Genomic DNA, 22576 nt, shown 5'->3' with positions numbered 1-22576 from the left:
CAAATTTTTAATCAATTCTTCCTAGATTAACCATGGAAGCCCCCTTTCCAATCAGATTTTACAGTTTTCTTGGGAGGCATACGATCCGTTATTTCCTCATTGTAAAGCTCTAATAACATTACTTTCATGTCGTGCTCTCCATTCTGAGCCTCCAATATATCGAACATCCGTTTCACAGCTCCGGAGATGACACCAGCATCACTCGGCAATTCGCCATTCTGCACGATGAAGAGCACACAAGGATAATTGGATTTCAATACAAAATATTTGAGCAAACATAAAAAGCAGTTAAAACATGGGAATATTGAATATCTCCTGCATCGCCGATATTTACAGTTGGAGGTGTTTGATATGAATTTGTCAAAAAGAAGGAACATTTCAAGCAACGAATTCCCTGTACAAAATAAGAACATTCATTACCAACCAATACATGATTTCAAAAAATTTATATAATTATTTAATTATATAAAATATTTAGACCTTGAAATTATTATTTGGATATAATTCATAGATTATTATTCTTATTGTATCTAATTAAGATACTATATAGTAGTATGAACTAATTATATGTTTATCTTTGTATTAGTTATTTATAGAATTTGACTTAACTGTTCTTAAAATGTTAGTAAAAATATGTATTTCAAATTTTAATTTTATGTTTTTGACTATTTTATATTTTTTATTTATGTGAGAGCAGTTTTACCGGTTGAACCAATAACTTATCGGTTGAACCAATAAACCAATAAACCAATAACCTGATCGGTTCGATTATCGATTCGATTTTGACAACTATGTCCAAAATATCATAGTTTTCAAATTTTAAAATTTATATAATTATTTTAATTTTAATTTTTTGACCCAATTAAAATATTAATTACTTCATAAAATAAAAATTAAAAAAAATTGAAAAGAAAGAAAATGTTAAATTGTTTGCTGTTACTTTCTCTGTGCTGTTACTTTATCTGTCGCGTGTGGCCTAGATTTTGGGATAATATTTGTCTACTGTGCTCTATACACCTCATCAAATGTAAGGTTGGATTTTAAATTAAGTTTTGGCTTTTTAAATTAAGTTTTGGATTTAAAAAATAATGGGAAGTGTTAGCTTATTTTTTTTAATTGCTATAAATAAGGAAAGTTTTAATTTTTTTATATTTTGAAAATAATATATATACTAAAGTTTTATTCATTTAAATATTAGATAATTAAAAGAATAAATTAAAATTTCTAATCAGTGTGTTTTTGTTTTAATTTAATTTTTTGTTTGATAAAAAAATTATTTTATTTCAATAACTTTTTTTTAAAAAAAAAAGTTGTTTTTTTTTCAAAGATATATCTTTTATTGTATAAAAAAACTTTATACCTAGAGTACATTATGTTTTCCAAGAGTACATTATGTCAAGACAAAGGAATTTTCCAATCGAGATGTTAAATAAAATTTATCCAATGGGTAAAGGAGAGAAAGAAAATAATTAAGAGAGGAAGAAGTTCCAACGCGCTAGTAACTGCTGTTCACAGAGAAGGTGGTTTGAGAAAATGATGTCGCCGGTATTCCTCCTCCAACAATATCGCCTGAGACAGAATTTTTCCAGGTTCCTGGCGTTGGTCCTCAAAGACTAAAGCGTTCCGCGCCAACCAAATCTGCCATAGAAGGTAAGCCACCTGAGCACTTCTGATTCTGAAATTGGGTTTGGATTTTTCAGCTTCCATGAATTGACTCCACCAATCCCAAACTTTTAGGTTAGGGTCGCGGGGAATAGTGCTAGCTACTGGGAGCTGTTCCAAATTTGAAGAACTTCTGGGCAGAAGACAATGGCATGCATCCGTGTTTCCGGCGACAATTGACAGCGGAGACAAAGGCTGCTAACTTGTGGTAATTTCTCGTTCAATTTTGCTTTACCTGCAATGCTTTCATGGGCTAATCTCCAAGCAAATAATTTGACTTTTGGTGTTACTCTCATTTTTCATAAGGTTTTCCATATTTTTGAGTCTACATATTGGGAATGGAGTAAATTTACTGGAGGGTGAAAGAATTGGTATGCTATACTATACCTAGATTTTACTGAGTACTCCTCTGAGTTGTTATTGCACCATATAATTGAATCTTCCTCTTCTGTCTTAATCTATTGAATATTAACACAGAAAATTAAATATTGAGATAAATTAAAATATCAAATAAATTACATTAATATTTAATTTATCTTGTACTTAATAGATAAAAAAAATCAAAACAGAAAACAAAAATTTTATTAAAAAATTTATAAAATATATAAATATATTAATATTTTTAAAATTTTTAATTCTAAATATTAAATTTTAAATCTAATACAATAATACATCAACAATTACTATTTTGCAACTTATGGCCACGATACTTTGTATCTTTCAAGATTTCATGGCTTCTTGAGTTCATCAATTCCGCGTAGCAGTAATTAATTAACATTGATTCCCTAAATCATAAATGGTGCTACATTAATAAACTTTAAATTATGAGTTCTGATTTAGATAAGATTACATCGAAGAAGTTTTGAAACAATATAAAACTTAAATTTTCAATGTATTTGTTATATATTTATTAAAATAATAATTTTAATTTGTATTCTTAATATATATATAGGTGCGTTCTGTCGTAGTCATTGTTTTATTGTGGCTATAGTGTCTACAAGGATTTTACCAATTAATTGTGGACATCTGGCTTTTTTTTTTTTAAATTTAAAAGCGTATTACTAAAAGTGTTGCTTAGAGAGAAAGTGTTACCCTTAATCGTTAACTTGGCTCTGATACCAAATTTTTTACTTTTAACTTCGAATAAAAATAATTTGTAAATTCTAAAGTATTGACCATTTCTACTATTTCTGTAGTCTTTGATGTATATTTATAATTTTGATTTATAACTTTTTAATCTTGTTTTAGTTTATAATATTCTTTTTTGCATGGATTACTGTATATAAAATCTTTTATCTGTTTGTTTTTTTTTTAATATAATTTCTCAAATCCTCAATAACTTCTTTTATTTCTACACTTTCTCTTGTTTCTAAATATTTGTTTAATTTTTCAATTTCATTCTCCATTTTTTCTTTCAGCAGTTTTAATTCTTTTAAGTCATAATATGGTTTTCCAGGCATTTATAAATTTTTTAAGTTTAATTTCAACTTGTTTATATTTATTCTTATTTCTATCCTTTTTATTATAAGATCATCAATTTCAATCTGAAGATTATTTAATTCCCTTTTATACTCCTTTATTTTACTTTTTAATTTTCTCGTCCTATTTCTTTTTATTTTATTTTCTGATTTTTCAATCCTTTTATGCTTCATTATTTAAAATTTCCACAAACTCTATCATCGATTCATCACTATTTTCTAGAGATTCTATTAATTTTTCTAGCTCTTCAACTTCTCTTTTCAACTTGTCATAGATTATTTTTAGGGCTTCAAATGCTCTTTGATTTATTTCAGAAAACTGTAAATAATTCAAACGATTTTCTCTTTCAAAGAGCTCTTGCTTCTTGTCTTGATAAGTTACATATATTTCTTCTTTATTTATTGTCATAGTTTAGTGTTTAGGGTCTCATTTAATTTTTTGACCTTTTTTGTTAGTTCTTTTATTTCAGAACTTTCTTCTTTAATTTTTAACTTAGATAAACTTAAAGGGCTATTAATTTTAGATTCTCTTATTTGAAAATTCGATAAAACTAATTTTCCTGATGGTTCTTTTAGTAATAGAACTGGGTTTTCAATAGCTTTATATTTTGGTATTTCTGTTTTTACAATTTTCTGAAATAATTTATCAACATAAATCCTTTCTCTGTTTTTAAATATTATACTATGATGGCTATTTGTTAAAGCGTAATTTATTGCATATGTAATTGAAAATGGTTCATCATCTTGTTCCATTAGATTCTTTCTGTGAAATTTATAAGCTAAACTTATAGATCTTCTAAGATTTTCAGTTGATAAAGGTATAGCGTATCCAAGATGGGCATTGAATTTAACATTTACGTTTGCCAAGATTCCATGAACAATTCCAATTTTTTGATCTATTGGGTCATCAGTAATTCTTTTATCACAGATTGCTAAGCTTATTGGTGAATTAATTCATTTCATATATGTAGATTTGATTAAGACTTGTATAGTACTAATATGAATCCATCCAATTTTAGATCTTTTTTGTTGATCCTTAATTTTCTCAATCTGTTTACTCAATTCTTCATCATTTATCAAAGCTATTTCAAGTTCTCCATTAGCGGATTTTATCTTTATAGGGGCTTCAAGTTGAATTTTTCCATAGTATATTATATTTTTTCTATTAAAAACTTCTTTTAAAAGATTTTGTTTATTAAAATTTTCATTTGATTTGAGATTTAATTCTGTTTTTAGAACAGCCTATTTTTCATTATCTAATAAAGCAGTTAATCTATAATAATCAGATTCTTCCATTAATTCTAAGCTTTCTAAATAATTCATAACTAAGAGATTAGGATAAAGGCGTACCTTTCTGGAGAAAAACTTCCTTTAGTTAGTATATTTTACATAAGATGTTTTTATCTCCAGAGGGGAGATTATAGATATTAACTCCAGAGGGGAGTTTAAAACCATTTTTTTTCCTAAGGGAATTCTTTTTTTCAGACTACAGAATCGCCTCGGCAGCTTTCTCCTTGCTCTCCTAGCATATGAGTACTCTTAGCCTCCTGCTTTCTGTTTTCTGATGCCTTCTACAATTGCCTAAGCAACCTATTTATAATGGTTGGGTCTGATGGACAATTCCCATCCTTACCCTTCTTATGACGTCATTGCTTACGTCATTGTTTATTATCTTGCACCAGCTACATTGTTGATGCTCTATGACCTAAGCGCTTACGTCACTATGCAATAATGTTGAGAGATGCTTCAGATGTGCTGTCCTCCTCTTTCATTATGTGACCTTCAGATGCGTTGTCTTCTTCCTTTATCATGTGGGTTGATTCCGTTTCATTATTGCTTTCTTCAGATAACTCTGAGACACATAGCTGGCACTTGTGGTCTTCTCTGTCTTTTATCAAATAGCAGAGATTCCTCTTTATCCCTTCGGGGAGCTTTTCTAAGAGTCCAGATAAGTTGTAGAATGCTGATTCAAATTCCACTAAGAGTCTCATCTCTCTTTCTTCAATTTTATTCCTTTTACTGGACACAAGCAAAGTATTTCTGCTTTTATAATTGATTCTTGTGTGAGATTCCCTTGTTATCTTTTGAGTTCTTTCGAAGACCCTTGCTAGTGTGCTGGCTAGTCTTCCTTCATGACTGTAGATTGTTAAATCTTGAACTTGATCAATTGGTTGAAAATTTTCTGGAAAGACGGACATGAAGATTACTTGATGTGCTGGAACCAAGCATTCTTCTTCTTCATTAAAAATAGGTTGACTATTCGTAAACTTTAAGGATATATCCCTTAGATATACGTTGTCAATCATATTTTTAAATCTCTTTACTGCATCAATGAATCCTGCAAGAAACTCACTAATAATTTTCAAATCATTAAAAATTAAAATTGTATCAATTAATTCATACTGGAAAAACTGATAGGTGTCAGATGGGGAAGCATCTGGAAATATAACCAGCTTTGTTAGCTGTTCTTTGGCAATAGGATAATATCCCAAGATTGCCCTTTTTTCTTCAGTCCAATTCAGGACTATGTTAAGGGTTTCTCTGAGATTTGATCTACAGACCCTTTTCTTTTCCTTGATTTCAGCACTTGTAGGAATGTTTCTTATTATTCCTGTTCTCTAGGTTTGAATTGGAGCTTTATCTGCTCTTTTTAGGGTTTGCTCTGGATAAAGAGCTTCCTATTCCCTGAAAGATTCATTTGCTTCTTCCAGTGTTAAAAACCCTCCTTTATGAATTATCCTTGATTGATGTGTAAATGGTGCTGCTTTTTCCCAGGCATCATATACTCCTTTCATGGGGCAATTATAAATTACATAATATTTTTTATCTTGGGTGGATTTTTTGATAATTTCAGCAATTGTTTTATTTTCTGAAATTTTTTCTTCACCTGATTTGTCCACCACGCTTAGCTGGCTGAACTCTGATGGTTTTGGTTGTTGTGTTGATTTCATTGCTTCGATGGCCTTCTTGAGGGATTGGATCTGTGTCCTTATTTGCTGACAATGCTTGCATTTTTCGAGTTCTTGTTCGTATTTCTGAATTTCTTGATCTAATGCGTTGTAGACGAACTCCATTCTCTTGTTAATGTATCTGCAATAACATTTTTGTCACCCTTAATATATTCAATTTTTATTGGATATTATAACAAAAATAATTGCCATCTTACCAATCGTCCATGATTATAATCAACTTTTAAATTATATCGTATGAAACCTGTTAGGTAACTTGAATCTGTCCTTAATGTAAAATCTCTGGGTAGTAAATCAATTTTCCATTTCTTAAGAGATTTAATTGCTGCTAGAGTTTCCTTTTCATGAGTGGTATATCTCTGTTCTGTTGGAGTAAAAGTCCCTGAAATATACCTGCAAAGTAATTTCTTTGGGGAATATTTAGAATCTAATGATTCTTTTTCTCGTTCCAAACTTTTTATAGCTTTCTTAGCTTTTAGACATCCTGACCAGGTTATGTCTGAAGCATCTGTTTCTACTATTAAGTAGTCATTTTCTTCTGGAATATAAAGTTCTGGAAGTTTTTCACAAAGTTTTTTAATTCTTTGAATTTGCATACTATCTTTTTCATCCCATTTCCATTCTTTTTTAGTACTTATTTTTGGAAATAAACTTTTAGTGTATTCTGTTATATTCTTTAAAAATCCTTGATCGGAAATATAATTTATACACCCTAAAAATCTTTGTAACTGTTTTCTATCTTCTATTTTATTAGGAAATAAATTTACCTTTTCTAGAACATTTGGTTGAAGTTTTAGCTTACCTTGAGTAGATAAAATTAATCCAAGAAACTCTATTTTTTGTTTTGCTATTCTTGTTTTCTTTTTGCTAAGAACTAATCCTTTTTCTTTACATCTTTCTAAAACTATTAATAATTTTTGAAGATGATCTTCTTTATCCTGTTTTGTAAAATATAGTATATCATCAATGTACACTAAAACAAATTCATTTAATTCTTTTAGATTTTCTTCCATAAATCTTTGATAAATACCTTGGGCTTGTTTTAATCCGAATGGTAATACATTCCATTCATAGAGCAACACACTTGTTGATTCTTTTGTTGGGCAAGTAAAAGCAGTTAATTTCTTTGTTTCTTCGTCTAAACGAAGTTGCCAATATCCTGATTTTGCATCAAGAGATGAAAACCAAGTTGCTCCTTTGATTTTTTCTAAAATAGAATCTTTTCTTGGAATTTTATGAGCATCACCAATAGTTGCTTCGTTCATCTTCTTATAGTTAATAACCATTCTTCGTTTTTCCCTTTTAATTTCATTATTGTTTTCGACATAAAAGGCTGGAGCCGCATGAGGACTTTTACTTAATCTTATAATTTCTTTTTCCAAAAGATCTCTACATTCTAATGAGAACTCTTCTCTATCTCTTGCGGAATAAGAAATTCTATTTAGAACATTTATCTCTTTTGTAGGATCTTTTAACTTGATGCTTATTAATTCGTTATTTGTATTTTTAATATCTAAAGGATTTTCAGCACAAATTTCATCCAAAAGTTCTTCTATCTTTATTTCAAGATTATTTTTCGGAATATTTATCTGAAAGTATAAATTTAAATAACATGTCTCTAAAATAGAAAATATTTTAAATTTTAGAATCTTGTCTATAGTAGTAGTTGGTATTTTTATACGTTTTGATTTTTGATTTATTGAAGAATGGTGTGGAGCTTTTAAAACTATATATGTTAATTCTTGAATGAATGGATGATATAGCTTTAAAAAGTTATTTTCTATGATAAAATCCATTCCAGAATCTAACATATATATTGATGGAACAATGAACCTATAATTTTGAATAAAAATTTCAACCATCTCTGCTTTTTGGTCAATTTTATGTATTGCTTTGTCAGCTATTCTAACTCTTAATGGTTTCTTTAATTTTTTCCAATCAAGTTTTATATTTGAACTAGCAAAGCATTATGTTGCTCCAGAATCTATGAAAGTATTTATAAACTTTTCTGTTATTTTTATAGTAATAAATGTTGCATTATTACTCAGTCTCTGAGTCTATTTCCGAGACATATTCAAAAATATAGTCTAAGTTATCATCAGATTCCTCTAATGGTTCCATGAAACAAGACTTAGCAATTTCTATTTGTTTAGTAAGATCTTTTTTATCCTTCTTTTTCGGGCATTCATTTGCATAGTGTCCTTCTTCTTGGCAATACCAACACTTACAATTTTCTTTTTTATTCGGGCAATAGTCATTTTTTTGTCTTTTGTTTTTATCGTTATTTCTTTTTCTAAAATACCTCTTTTTTCTCCAGTTTGGATAGTATTTTATTTTTCTAAATTGATATTTTTTTTTCTTTGAAAATTTTTATTAAGACCATATTTTTGGGGTATCTCTTCATTATTCTGACAACAAATTCTAATTATATTCGCAAATCTTTTTTGAGTTGCTTCTTGCATACAACGTTCTTTTATTTCCTCTCTTATTGCAGAGGTTGCTCCACCAAAATTATTTTCAATTGTCCCTCTATTTATTTCTCTTATAAATCTTCCCATTATAAATTCATTAGCAGGATATGGAAGTTTTGTTATATACATACTAAGATAATGATTTTTATCTTCTTCTTTTAATTTGTAATAATGTATTCTATATTCGCATATATAAGATTCCACATTACATAGATCATATATCTGAATATTAGCTAAATGGTTTTTTGCTTCTTGATATTCTTTATTATAGACTTCTTGTTTATGATCTATAATATTTTTTCCAAAAAATTCTTTATATAGAATCATCATTATATATAATATCTTATCATAAGCTGTTGCTTTTGTTGCTAAATCTTCTATTATTTAGTTTTCTATTGATGTCATATAATCTCTTATAGTTCCTTTAGTATGAAACCCTATGTAATTCCAAATATCTCTTCCAGACAATTCACTAAGCTTTAGATTAGTAAAAGCTTCTAATAAAAAGGAATTCAACCAATTTTCAAAAATTTCTTTTTCATTCTTTTTACAGTCTAAGTCAAGCATTCTTTCTCCTTCCATTTCCTGGATTTTAGGGACGTATTTTGATGGTATTTTTGTATATTTTGAATCTTTATTTATAAACCTTTTTTTTAAAGCATAATTATCAAAACCTGTTTCCCATTTAAATTGAGATTGATTATCCTTAGATGTTCCAGCTTCATTTTTAACTTGTATTGGAATTGCTGGTTCTTCGTCACTTGAATAATCTAAGATATGTTCTTCATTTTCTATATTTTCAGAATTTACTAATTCTTCTTCTATTTGAAATTCCTGTTCCATAATATTATTTTCTTGAGCCATTTTTAATTGTTTAAAAAGCATTGTAACTTCTTCTAATTTTTCTTTAATATTCATAATTTTAGTGGTGGTTTTACTTTTAAATCTGTTATGTTGATTATGTTTTGAAATTTTTCTTCCTTGGGATTCTCTTTTTCCTTATTTTTTTGAAATTTTATGGATGTTAATATTTCTTCAAGCATATCTACTATAGAATTTAATTGTGGGTTAAAAGTATGATATAGATGTGGGGAATCATTTCCATGGTAACATTTTTTAGAAATTCCGTATGAAAAATAAGTTTTTTCAGGTTTTTGAAGTCCTTCAATAAAACTTATAGTAAAATAAAGATTTTGAGAAAAATTATTTTGTATTGATTTTAAGAATTCGGTGTCATTACAGTTAACATTAGTTAAAATCATTAATTTTTGATCTATTAATTTTGATAACTTAATTATTTCTTCTCTTAAATCTTCTAATTTACTTTTTTCCATTAGGTGACGCTTTTTGTGAAGAGTTACGGTTTTAAGTGAAAAGTGTGGCTTTAGAATGTGTGGTTTTGATTTTGCCACGTAAGCACATTTTTGAATTTTATTAAAGGTGCATTTTATAGCCACCACTAGTTACCATAGACATGACCACCAGAAACTTGGCCATATATATATTATAGTTAAATTCTACCTGATATAATAAATTTATAAGGAAAAAAAATACATGACAGACATTGTGATTTGGTTTGATTATATAAAAAAAAGTCATATAATTCTATCGTTTATTAGAATTATGATTCGATTTAATTCAATTATTTTATCGAGACCGTTCGAATTAAACTAAATCAATTAGTCACCAAAAAAGTCACCAAAAAAATCAATTAAAATTAGTTTGGTTTGATTTCATTTGTTCAATTTTTTCAATTAATTTAAATAAAAATTTACCATTTTATTTTACGAAGTCATAACATTAAAATCATATACGCATTTTGGTCTTGAAGAGTATATACGCATTTTTAACATTAAAGTCATAACATTAAAAACTTACAATGAAGAGTATATACGTATTTTGGTCCTCAAAGAATTTTAAATCAGACATTTTAGTCCAATTACTCGATTGGTCCTAACAATTAATTCCGTCAGTCACTTAGGTCTTTGGCTCCGTCAACTCTAACGGAAGACAAAATAGTCTCTGAAAAGTCTAACATGGAACAAAATAATAACTGACAACTCTAACAATGGACAAAATGATCCCTGACCCATTTATTCAAAAACGACATTGTTCTTTCCCAATTTTATTATATCTCGCATAACCCTAACATTCATACTCTCCTTCTTCACCTTCACAGTCTTATTTTCTATCTTTTTCTTCCTTCTCTTTAACTCCAAGATTAAGCCATGGTGTAATTGTCACACATGTTGCACCTACCTCAACATGTCATGGACCACACACTTCCTATATCTTTGTGACTGGTACATCCACCTCCTCTGCACTTCACCCACCAAAAGCATCCACTTCCACGTCTTTGATAACATCACCTCCAACCTCGACAACGTCCACAACATCCTCAAGACCAAGTTCTACAACTACTCTAATGGCACGCCTTTCTCTACTCTCCGGCAAGCAATATTCTCCTTCGACATCATATGCAAATTCTCATTTGAAATAGACACCGAGTACTTTATTCCTTCTTTTCTGGAGTCCAAGTTGGCAGACAGCTTCGACCTCGCATCCAAGATATTACAACGAGCAATGTCGCCGTTGCCGTTCATATGGAAACTGAAGCGATTACTGAACATTGGTTCGAAGAAGAATATGAAGGAAGCGATCGAAGTGGTGGACAATGTGGTCATGGAGATGTTAGGACAGAGGAGGAGAGAGATGGCAACGATGACGACGAGTCTTAACAAATTAGACTTGCTATCTGGATTCATGGGATCCATCGAAGATGAAAACTAGGTGAGAGACATAGGCATTAGTTTCTTGAGTATGAATTGGTTGAGAACAAGTTGATAATTTTTTTCTTGTGAACATTAAATTTATAGAGTGTGCATTGTGTAGTTTGAAGTTATAGTGTTAAACTGTTAGTGTTATGCGAAATATGATGGAAATTGGGAGAAAACAGTGTCGTTTCCAAACAGAGAAGATCATGGACTATTTTGTCCCCTGTTAGAGTTGTCAGAGACTATTTTGTCCTTCGTTAGAATTAATGGAGTAAAGGACCTAAGTGACTGACGGAATTAATTGTTAGGGACCAATCAAATAATTAATTTTAGTTGAAGACTAAAATATCCAATCTAAAATTCTTTGAGGACCAAAATGGGTATATACTCTACAATAAAATTCAACAACAAAAGAAATTACAATGACAATTAAAATCATTAAAAGTTTAATTTGTCAACACAATAAAAGATAAAAATAAATTTTCAATAAAAGATAGTCACATTTTAGTGTTCTCTCCAACAAAATAGTGAAACATCTTTAAGTAAACTAATCTGAAATCAAAAGGCAAAAACATAACAACAACAATAATAATAATGGGCTATACTACACATTCAATTATTTTTTCATCCAAGTTTTATCCAAGCAGGTCCAACACCAACAAAAACCACTCTCATTAAAAGAGAATCATTACACGCGCTTTATCTTCTCATCTCCCACCTTCTTCTTCTTCTCCCCTGCGTTTCAAATACACGTATATGTCATCTTCTTCTTCTTTCAAATTCATGTATACTTCCTCCTCCTCCTTTTTCTTCACGCACGCAGATTCTTCTTCTTCTCGTCTTTCGTTATCATCATCACCAATAACACCAACATTTTGCCAATGGATTATTTTTTCAATCGAATTGAATGGAATGCAATTACTAAATTGAATTGAATGGACGCAGGTGTTCTAAATCTGAATTGAATTGAATTCAATTGATAATCTCTAAATTGTACACAGAAGTGTTTCAAATTTGATTTTATATAATGGATTATATTTTGTTTATTCAATACTATACAATTGTTTCACCATGAGTACGTGTTCGGTTCATTATGCAGAAAGCTGTTTGTTTCGTTCATTCAATACTATACAATTGTTTCACCATGAGTATGTATTCGGTTCATTATGCAGAAAGCTGTTTGAATTTGATTTTATATAATGGATTATGTTTCGTTCATTCAGTACTATACAATTGTTTCACTATGAGTACGTATTTGGTTTATTATGCAGAAAGCTGTTTGAATTTGAATTTATATAATAGATAATGTTCCATTCATTTAGTACTATATAATTATTTCACCATAATAATATGTTCGGTTCATCTCTATTTTGCACATTTCAAAACTCTTCCTCCTCACCTTCTACTGCTTCTTCACCAGGGAGAGAACGAAGAAAAGATAAAAAAATACAGCAGCAACAACAACAAAAAAATAACGATAAGGAGAAAACACGTGAAGAAGAAAGAACGCGAAAAAGAAGGAGGAGAATGAGGAGGAGGAGGAATACGAAGAAGAAGGCAAAGAAGAAGAAGACGCTCCATGCATAAACGAGTGCGAGAAGAAGAATAAGAAAAAGCGTGGGAGAAGAGAAGAAGAAGAGAAGAAGCGTGAGGAAAGAAGAAAGCAGAAAAAGTGCGTGACCTAAAATTACTTGGATGAACTTGGATGCAAAAGTTGTTTGGATGTGGAGAATATCTCAATAATAATATAGTACCAATAGAAAAATATGAGCACATAGCTCATCATAATGATATAATATTAAAAAAATTGGTTATACTTTAGGATAAAAAGTGGGTGCAACTTCTATAAAACATATAAAACAAAGAACAATCATAATAAATAATATTTATAAAAAAACTAAATTAATGAAAAAATGATTCAATCAATCAATTTGTTGATGATCTCATACTTACGGATTTGTTTGGAAGAGCATTATATGTCGACTGGTTTCACCTCCAATTTCACTAATATTATCACTTATATTATATTTAAACTGCAAAAATATCACAGATACAATATTAAATATCAACATAACAGTGAATCAAAACCAAAAATAGAATAACAATAAATCACTAAATTAATAACAAATTAAAAGCAAAAAATAGTAGCAACCATCCGACCAATAACGTAAGTAGACTTGTTTATTGTATCATTTTCACTGTATTCGAAGGTTCCAAAAATAGATTTAGAATTATTCCACGTGTGAAAATTTTTTCAATAACAGCGGCTTTTTATTGTCAACCTCATCACACCATCAATTCACCAAAACCACACAAATACCACCAAAATCATATTTGGAGTCTCCACTTTTCAAATTAATATATTAACAAATTCAAATTAAAATCAATTAACAATAGCAAGAAGTAAAAAATTAATAGAATAACAGAGAAAATCAAGAAGTAAAAAATAGCAAGATGCTAAATCAGAAGTAGAAGAACCGACCTGACTCAAGCTCCATTCTTGATGAGTTGCTTATACAGACAAAGTAGTAGAATGCATGGAGGACGACAAAGAAAGAGGCACTACAAAGACAACGGCATGCTGCTATGGCCTGCGTGGAGCCGTAGAGGATGATGGCATGTTGCTGGGAGAGGACGACGACGTGCTGCATGGAGCCGTGCTGGGGAGGACGACAGAGAGAGACCGACGCTACGAAGAAGGGAGAGGAAGAGGACAGGACTGCGGGATGCGAGTCAGGGTCGGTGCTGTCCGGCGACAGCAATGGCGGAGGCGCGGAGTAGAGGGAGGTTGATAGGGGATTGTGACTGAGAGAGAGAAAGAGAGACAACTTTTTCGGTGCTAGAGAGGAGTGAGGACTGAGGAGGCAGAGGTAATTAGAGTTAGGTTATTTAGGAGAATTAAATTTAGGGTTTAGTTACAAAACCGATTCTGTTCTGTTTAGTTAGGATTTTCTCTACTAGAATCGAAAATCGAATCGAACCACAGAAAAAAATTGCAAAACACTTTATTTTTGGTTATCTTGGTTGTCGATTTTTTTTATTTTCGGTTTTTTTTTGTTCAATTGATCGGTTTTGAACACCCGTACATAGCAGTATGTAAGGCTGCATTTGTTTATAGGGAGCACACAGATACACAAAATTGTATTTGACATATGAGACATGGAGAGAGATATTGTGTCCAAAGACACTAAATTAGTGCATTTTGTGTCCATTCTGACAGGAGAGACACGACACAGGGACACTAACAAAAAACACAACTTACTTTTGAGTAATTATCCAAATCAGTCCCCAATGATTTTAGAATCGGACATTCTAGTTCCCAAGGAAAATTAATACACAGATCAATCCCCAAGGTTTTACTCCGTCAGACAAATCAGTCCCCAGTTTATTTTTCGGCAGAGTAATTACCCAGATCAGTGTCCAAAGATTTTAAAAACAGACATTTTAGTCCCCAAGAAAAACTAATGTACAAATCAATCCCCAACGTTTCTCTGTTGGACATAATAATCCTCCATCCAAAAATAAAACAAAATAAAATTATTATTATTAGTATTAATTGCACAATAATATTGTACTATATTTTTTGTATTTTTTGGACAAAAATAATGATAAATTTATTCATTAAATCCTTATATATATATATATATATATATATATATATATATCACTCAATAATAATAATAATAATAATAAAATTATTAGAGATTATTTTATAAAAAATTCAAAGTTAAAATTATTTGATATTTTTATATTTTTTTTGTTTCCCACAAGCTGCCCGAACCTCCGACACTTGCTTAAGCGGACGAGTGAGCTGACCACTCGATCAATCCAAGTTGGTTGATATTTTTATATTTAATATAATCAAAAGATGTCCTATGTCAAATATATATATATATATATATAAAAGGTTGGGCTTGTAGGGGTTGAGCTTGTTCTAGTAAAGAAGGATCTTGTTGAAGTTGAGACTTTATTTGTAAAGATCTAAGGGCTTGTATTTTTGATTGTATATCATAAAAACGCATCATATTTTGCACATGAAGATAATGCATTCTTCTAACATGATAAATACGTTTATTCTTAATACTTTGCCTAACGATTTTTACTGATTTTATGGTTTTCATTTATTGTAAAAACCTTTTAGTTTTAATTATTTTCTTGTTCACCTTTTTTATTTCTTCTTTCAATTCAAAAGATTCAGTTATTAATTCTCTTACTTTCATTTCTATTGCCATTACTCTTATTTTCATATTTCTTCTAACTAACTTTAAAGATTTAAGCTTTTTATGAAACTCTTTCATGTTATAAGAATAGGGATAATAACTAAGAGAATAAAGAAGAGAAAGACAGTAAGCTTACAAAGATGAACTTGTACTCTTATTGCTTGCAAAGTTGATACACTTCTTGAAGATAATTACAAATATTTAGAGAATATATAAAGTAAGAAGATATAAGAGTAGAGAGATTTCTTGAGCTTTCAAGTATTTGATGATCTTGAATGAGTGAGGCCTTTGGTATTTATAGACCCCAAATGATAACTATTTGGGTATTGTTTGCCGACATTTACTGTTTTGCCGACATTCACTGTTTGCTTTTACTGTTTGCCGATATTTATTGTTTACTTTTTACTTTTTACTTTTTACCTTTTTTTTTTTACAGAAATCATTTTTCTTTATGATTGGGCTTTTACATTGATTGCATATACAGTACTTATTACATCTCAAATGGATCTTGAGAATCTTGAAGTAATGAGCTGGGCTGGATTGGACCTCTTCGTCTTCTCCAAGAGGTACGGTTTGTATTGCTTGTAGAGAGCTTTGAATATCTTCCTCTGAGGTTGCTGCTGCTAGAGCTGCCATAATTTGTCACTTATGTGCTAAGAATTGGATTTCTTTTTTATAAGCTATTTGTTCATTGGTGGTGCTTGAGGCTATTATTGCTGGACGCTTTTGTGATGTTGTTAACCATTGATCAATAGTTGTTCTTCTTAGTAAATTTATATCATATTTGTTCCACCATTTTATTTTTATTACTCTTACTAAATATTGTATGCTTGGAGATTCTTCATATGCTGCTGAATCATATTTCCATGTCATAATCAGCTTATTCCCATGGCTGCTATGAATGAAATGAATTTATATTCTTGTAAGAATGATGACTTGCTTTTAAAATATTCATACGCCATACTGGCTTCTTTTGGGAAGAAAGCCTCCATTGGTCCAAAATTCTGGAACCATGCTTGGAACCATTTGGGAAATTATAATGATATTCCCTTTTTAAACCAAATGAACCACGAATGGGGACTTGGTGATAGAAATAATATATGATTCCAGGCTTCTTGGTAATCATAGTAGGTATAGTTCTGGGGTTCGAATTTTAGTGAGAAACTCTTAGACTGATATGGGAGGTATTCCCCATTCTTGTAAAGATAATATTTTTATGATTTTTATCTTTGAATAAATAGGCTGTTTGGTGTTCGAATCCCTATAATGGGTTAATTCAATTGATTCGGTGTCTACTAATATGAATTTATAGAATTTTTGGGTTTTTTGTGGGTTAATAGGAATGTAATGGAAAGTGTTTGGGAAAATAGTCTTATATAGTGTTTTTCTATCTTTTTTGAACCACTCTTTTTCGATGGTTAATATTTTTATAGGATTGGGTTTTTCATAGTAAGGAAATTGTTCTTTTAGGGGTTGAGTGTTATAGAGGTCAGATGGTTGTAATAATGTGAATTTATTATTGGTAGTAATTAAAGGGCTCTTAGAAGGTGATGACGATGATGGTGCGGCTTTTAGAACCTGTGACATTGTCATAGGTCTTAATGATAATTGTTTGGTTGGTACAGCAGTAATAGGTAATTTCGTTTCTTTTATTTGGTCAAAAGATTGACCATAATCTTTACTGGAGGCTACTTTTTGTTTCATTCTTTCCCTGCAAAAATTCTCTAGTAAGAAAGTCAGGGAGTGAATTTAGTTCTCCTTTTATATGTTCAATAGTAAAATCGAAGCATGATAAAATAGCTTGCCATCTTGCAAATATTTATTTTGAAACCAAATTTTTGACATCATTTTCTAAAACATTTGGTGCTGCTTTACAATTAGTCCTTATTAAAAAGGTTTTATTGAATAAATCTTCTTGAAATTTTGAAACACATAATACTATGGCAAGTATTTCTTTTTTGACTGTTGGGTAATTCTTTTGAGCCTGGTTCCAAATTCCTGAATGATATTTTACTATTTGTTCTTTTGAGCTATTAGGAGGTATTTGTTTAAGAATTCCTCCATATCCTAATTCTGATGCATCTGTTTCTACAATTAATTTAGCCAATGGATCTAGTATACTTATGCAAGGTATTTCTTTTATTGCATTTTTTATCTTTATTATTATAGAAGTCATTTCTTTTGTCCATGGAGGTGGATTTTTTCTTAATCTTTTATAAAGAGGTTCGCATGTGACTCTTATTCCAGGTAAGAATTCCGCTACATAATTTAAACATCCTAAAAACCTTTGTAATTATTTTTTGTCAGTTATTTCATTTGGAAAGTTATCTACAAATTCAATAGCTCTTTTAATAGGTACTATAGTTCCTTGATAAATTTCATATCCTAAAAACCTTATTTTAGTTGTAAAAATTTTCATTTTCTTTTCTGATAAAATCAGTCATTGTTCTTTTATAATATCCATAAATTTTTCTAGATGATATATATGCTGCTTTATTCCTTTTGAGTATACTAATACGTCATCAAGATATACTATAGTAAATTCTATATGCGGGTAAAATATATTATTCATTATTTTTTGGAATTCACTTGGAGCATTCTTTAATCCTTGAGGCATTACATTCCATTCATAATGTTCAAAGGGTACTATAAAAACTATTTTATATCTATCTTCCTCTTTTACTGCAATTTGATAATATCCTGATTTTAAATCAAATTTTAAAAATATATTTGCTTTATTTAATCTTTTAATTAGATCACTTTTATTTGGTAAAGGATACCTAATCTATTTTAATACCTTGTTTAGAGGTTTATAATTAATAACTAATCTTGGAGCACCTCTTTCTATTTCAGATGCTTTCATCACATAGAAGCCTGTATAGTTCCAGGGTGATTTTGAAGGCCTTATTAGTCCCTTATTCAAATATTCTTGTATTTTTTTTTTACAATATTTTAGATATTCTTTGTTCATATGTATTGGTTTTGCCTTTGTTGGTATATTTTTTTCATTAAACCCATCTTCATATGGTAAAGATATTTCATGTAATTTTCTATGCTGAAAAGCTGTGGGATTTAAACTACATAATTCTGTCTTAATTTTTTCTTCAATTGCTTTTATTTTATCTTGTATTTTCGGAGTTTGTAATTGTTCTTCTATTCTTTTATGTGTAACTTCTTGGTTTAAGTAGTTAATTTGTCTTGTCTTCCTTTCTATAATATTAACTTGACGCGGTAAGTGTTGTAAAATTTTCTCTTGGCTCAAACAATTAATTTGTCTTACTTCTGTTTTCATAACACTAACCTGTGTAGATAGGTGTTGTAACATATTAAGCTCATGCTGTTTTGGTCTGGTGAGAAATTCAAAATGAACAAGATGATTGGGGATTCTTGTACAAGTTATTCCGTCGATATCGACATTAAAGGGATATAATAATAAAGTAAAAGGATTTCCTAATATAACTTGATGAGATATATTTCTTGCTAAAAAGAATGTAGTGGCAAAGCATACCCTATTTTTACAAATTTTTGCTTTAGATAACTTATAGTCTATAGTCATTTTGTCATTTATTTTCTGCCATTAGAACTCTTTCTGTAGTTTTCTCATAATATTTTGTGGGTATTAACCCTTCTTGTATACAATTGACATCAGCTCCTGAATCTACCATAGCTATTAAATCAAATTTTTCTTCTCCTACTATTAAGGTTATCGTAGTGAACCATTTTTGGCTTACTAATAAAGTTAGTATATTTATATAATTTTCTGTACCAAGGTTAATATAATTCTCGGAGATTGTTATGTTACTAGTCCCTTCTATTTGACTAACATTATTTTGCAAAGATTGTTCTTGGATTTTTATTATGTTTTCTCCTTCTATTTTTAGTAATCTATAGTCCATATTAATATTTTGTTGTTTTAATTCTGAAACTTCTCTTTTTAACTTTTTTATCTCTTCTTTGAGAGAATTAAGGAAAACTTCTTCTTGTAGGTTTTTAAAACGATTATAATTTTTTTTATTTCTATGGGTCTTATTTCTTGCTTACTTTCTTCTTCTTTTTTAACTAATTCAGCTAATTGTCTTATGAACTCATCCCTTAATGGCATATCTTCTAACTTGTCAATTATTTTGACTAGTGTAGAAGTTTGTTCTTTAGTCAAAACATTTACAGTTTTTTCACAGTTTATACAGTTACATAATCCTATTCCTAAACAATTATTATTATCATGTTCCTCTTTTCCACTATTTTCTCCTGAACTCTCTTCTTCTGACATAAAGTCTAATTGTTGTATAAAATAGTCTTCAGTTTCAGAAAAATCCTCGTAACTTGATTCTTCTTCTGACTCTGAATTGATTAGTAGAGCTGTTAAAGCATGCTTAATTTCTTTATTTTCTATTTTATTTATTTTTTGTTCTGTCGTACACTTATTAGCATAATGTCCTTGTTTTTTACATTTCCAACATGTTACTTGTTTTTTCTTATTAGAAATTTTAGGTTTTACTTTAGGAGTCTTATGAAATTTTTTATAATATTTATGTTCATAATAAAGGAGTTTGTCTATATTATATTTAGGTTTTTTATAAAAATTTTTCTTTTTAACTTTATGCTGTCCACTAGGTACTTTTTCAGGAGTTATTTCATATTGATAACAGAAAGTACCATGCTCTCTTTTTTCCGTGATACTTTCTTGTTTTATTTTCTGTTGTATCTTGGTATCTGTGCATATTTCTATACCTGTTTGTACTATTATATTATGCAATTTTCCAAAAGTTAATGAATTATAGGGAATCTGGGTCCCGAACTATGTTTGTAGTTTTTGTAATACTTTTCCAGAGAATAATTTTGATAAGGCTGCTATAAATCTTTCTTTCTAGAAAGGTGCATGTGCATCATCTCTTATCATGACTTTTGACATAAAAATATCTTTATACCATCTATAATTAGACATGGTTGGACATCTTAAATTCATTAATTGAGTTTGTATTCTATCTTTAAAAATACTGGGATCTCCTACAAAATTTTTAATAATAGTATATATTAATGTGGATGTAGCATCTGGTGACTGATCTTCTTGTTTAATACTATTAATAATTAATTCTTTTTCTTGGATGCTGAGAAAATTATCCCACCAACCTTTTAATTGTCCTGTAAATTCTTGGGTTATCATAATTGCTGCTTCTTTATCAGAAGCTTTTCTCATCTTATAGGCAGTTGCAGCCATAGTCATATTACACATTTGATCTAAAATGGCCTGCTCACTTAATCCATCTAAATTCCATTCTACGAAGTCTGATCCTGAGAAACTATTTTGTACTAATTGTGTTCGCTTTTCTAGGCCTACATCTATAGGTGATGGTCTAGAATAATAATTTCTTGTTTTAGGATAATCTCTTTTATGGGATATTTTATTTAGTTCTAATTCTTCTTCCTTTTGTAATGTATTAATTGTTAATTTTTCTAGACTAATACTCCTAAATTTTTCTTTTAGTTCTTCAACTTCTGTTTCTACTTTAGATTTTAAGCTAATATTATCTAAACTTTGTAATTTATATATAGGTTTTTCTATGGGTTTTTCTACCTTAATGACTTTTTTCATATTTTCCATTCTTTCTAATTGATTTTTCATTATATCTAACATGGTATTAGTAAAGTTTAATTGTTGATATAATTTTTTAATATATCTTTTTTCTATATTTTCTTCTGCATTGCTATCTTTATAGGGTGTTGCTTCAACTTCTAAGTCTTTTCTAATTGGTATTTTAATAGTTTCTTTAGGAGGATATTCAGATTCTATTACTGATCCTGAGCTTGTTTTCCGAACAATAGTTGGTTTTGTTAAAGGACATAATTTCTTATCGGGTTTAGAGTAATAATTAACGTACCAATCAAAGAAGTATAAACTAATTCTATTTTCTTTCATAAAATCATAGAATAGTTCTCTTAGTCTAATAACTTCATTTTCTGAATGGTTGGTAAAATACCAATCTCTTAGTGGTTTATTATAATCAACATTAAAATCTTGTCTTATCCATTCTTTATCAATCTCAAATAGTTCTTCCTTTATAATTACTAATAAAACTTGTGATTCCATTGGATCAAATTTCGAAGGTGATTTATATACAGCAGTGGCTATATTTGGCCTTCTGTTGTCAATTCCTACAATATTATCCATATTTCTTATTGATGAGTTATCTATAGAATTTCTATGACTAATAGTTTTAACATTATCAGGAATTCTTAATGATTGGGATCTATTCATCCTAATTCTAATATCAGGTTCTTTTCTGATTATTTCTCTAATTCTAGTATTTTGTATTTGTGGTTCTTCAATACCATCAGGTATTATCCATTCTTCAGGTATTCTACTTTTTAATTCTTCATGTCTTAATCTTCTAGGTGTTTGTATATTAGATCTTTTTAGATTTGCATGCATAATTATCGTTTCTTCTTTTGAGGATTGTCTTAATGCTTTAAAGTCATAATTAACCTTAGTAATTTTATAATATATCTTATAGATTATTTCGAATGGATCATATTTCTCATTTATAATTGTTTCATCAGATTTTACTTGCAATTTTAAGGCTTGTCATGTGTATTCATTTTTTAAATTCATAGCATAATTTGGGTAACAATTAAAAAAAACTGGTCCATCATGACAGTTACTTTCTAATATTCCTATTAATGAGTCACTAAAATTTTGAAATCTGGTATCTCTTAAGGTTAATAATATAGGCAGATTAATTCCTATTCTAAAATTAGGTTTTATGGCTACTTGTATTAATCCTATATGGATGAAGTTATATCCTTTACTGCTATGTTCTTTCAATTTATCCTCTTCTAAGATGGTAATAATCTTATTATTACTCGTTCCTGGTTTACAATACTCTAACATATAAATTTTATAATTTTTTCCTTCCCAGAAGTTTCTCTTTTTATATACTTTATCTTTATCTATTATAGGTATATTCCAATTATGAAAACTTTCTTCTAATTTAACTGTTTCTA

General features: G+C 29.4%; 1 protein-coding gene across 1 annotated transcript; it reads left to right on the top strand.

Annotated features, from left to right (window-relative positions):
* Positions 1–10845: 10845 nt before the first annotated feature.
* Positions 10846–11370, top strand: LOC130950069 (cytochrome P450 94C1-like). Its single transcript, XM_057878629.1, has one exon. The coding sequence runs from the start codon at positions 10846–10848 to the stop codon at positions 11368–11370; it is 525 nt and encodes a 174-aa protein (XP_057734612.1).
* The last annotated feature ends 11206 nt before the right edge of the window (positions 11371–22576 follow it).

The sequence above is a fragment of the Arachis stenosperma genome, chromosome 9 (genome assembly GCF_014773155.1).
Source record: "Arachis stenosperma cultivar V10309 chromosome 9, arast.V10309.gnm1.PFL2, whole genome shotgun sequence".
Taxonomy (NCBI): Eukaryota; Viridiplantae; Streptophyta; class Magnoliopsida; order Fabales; family Fabaceae; genus Arachis; species Arachis stenosperma.
Note: the sequence above shows the minus strand (reverse complement) of the source record. Positions and strands in the feature narration are given on the sequence as shown.

What these genes read in the sequence shown, in the direction of transcription:
- LOC130950069 (XM_057878629.1), top strand. Translation starts at nt 10,846, where the DNA reads ATGTCATGGACCACACACTTCCTATATCTTTGTGACTGGTACATCCAC.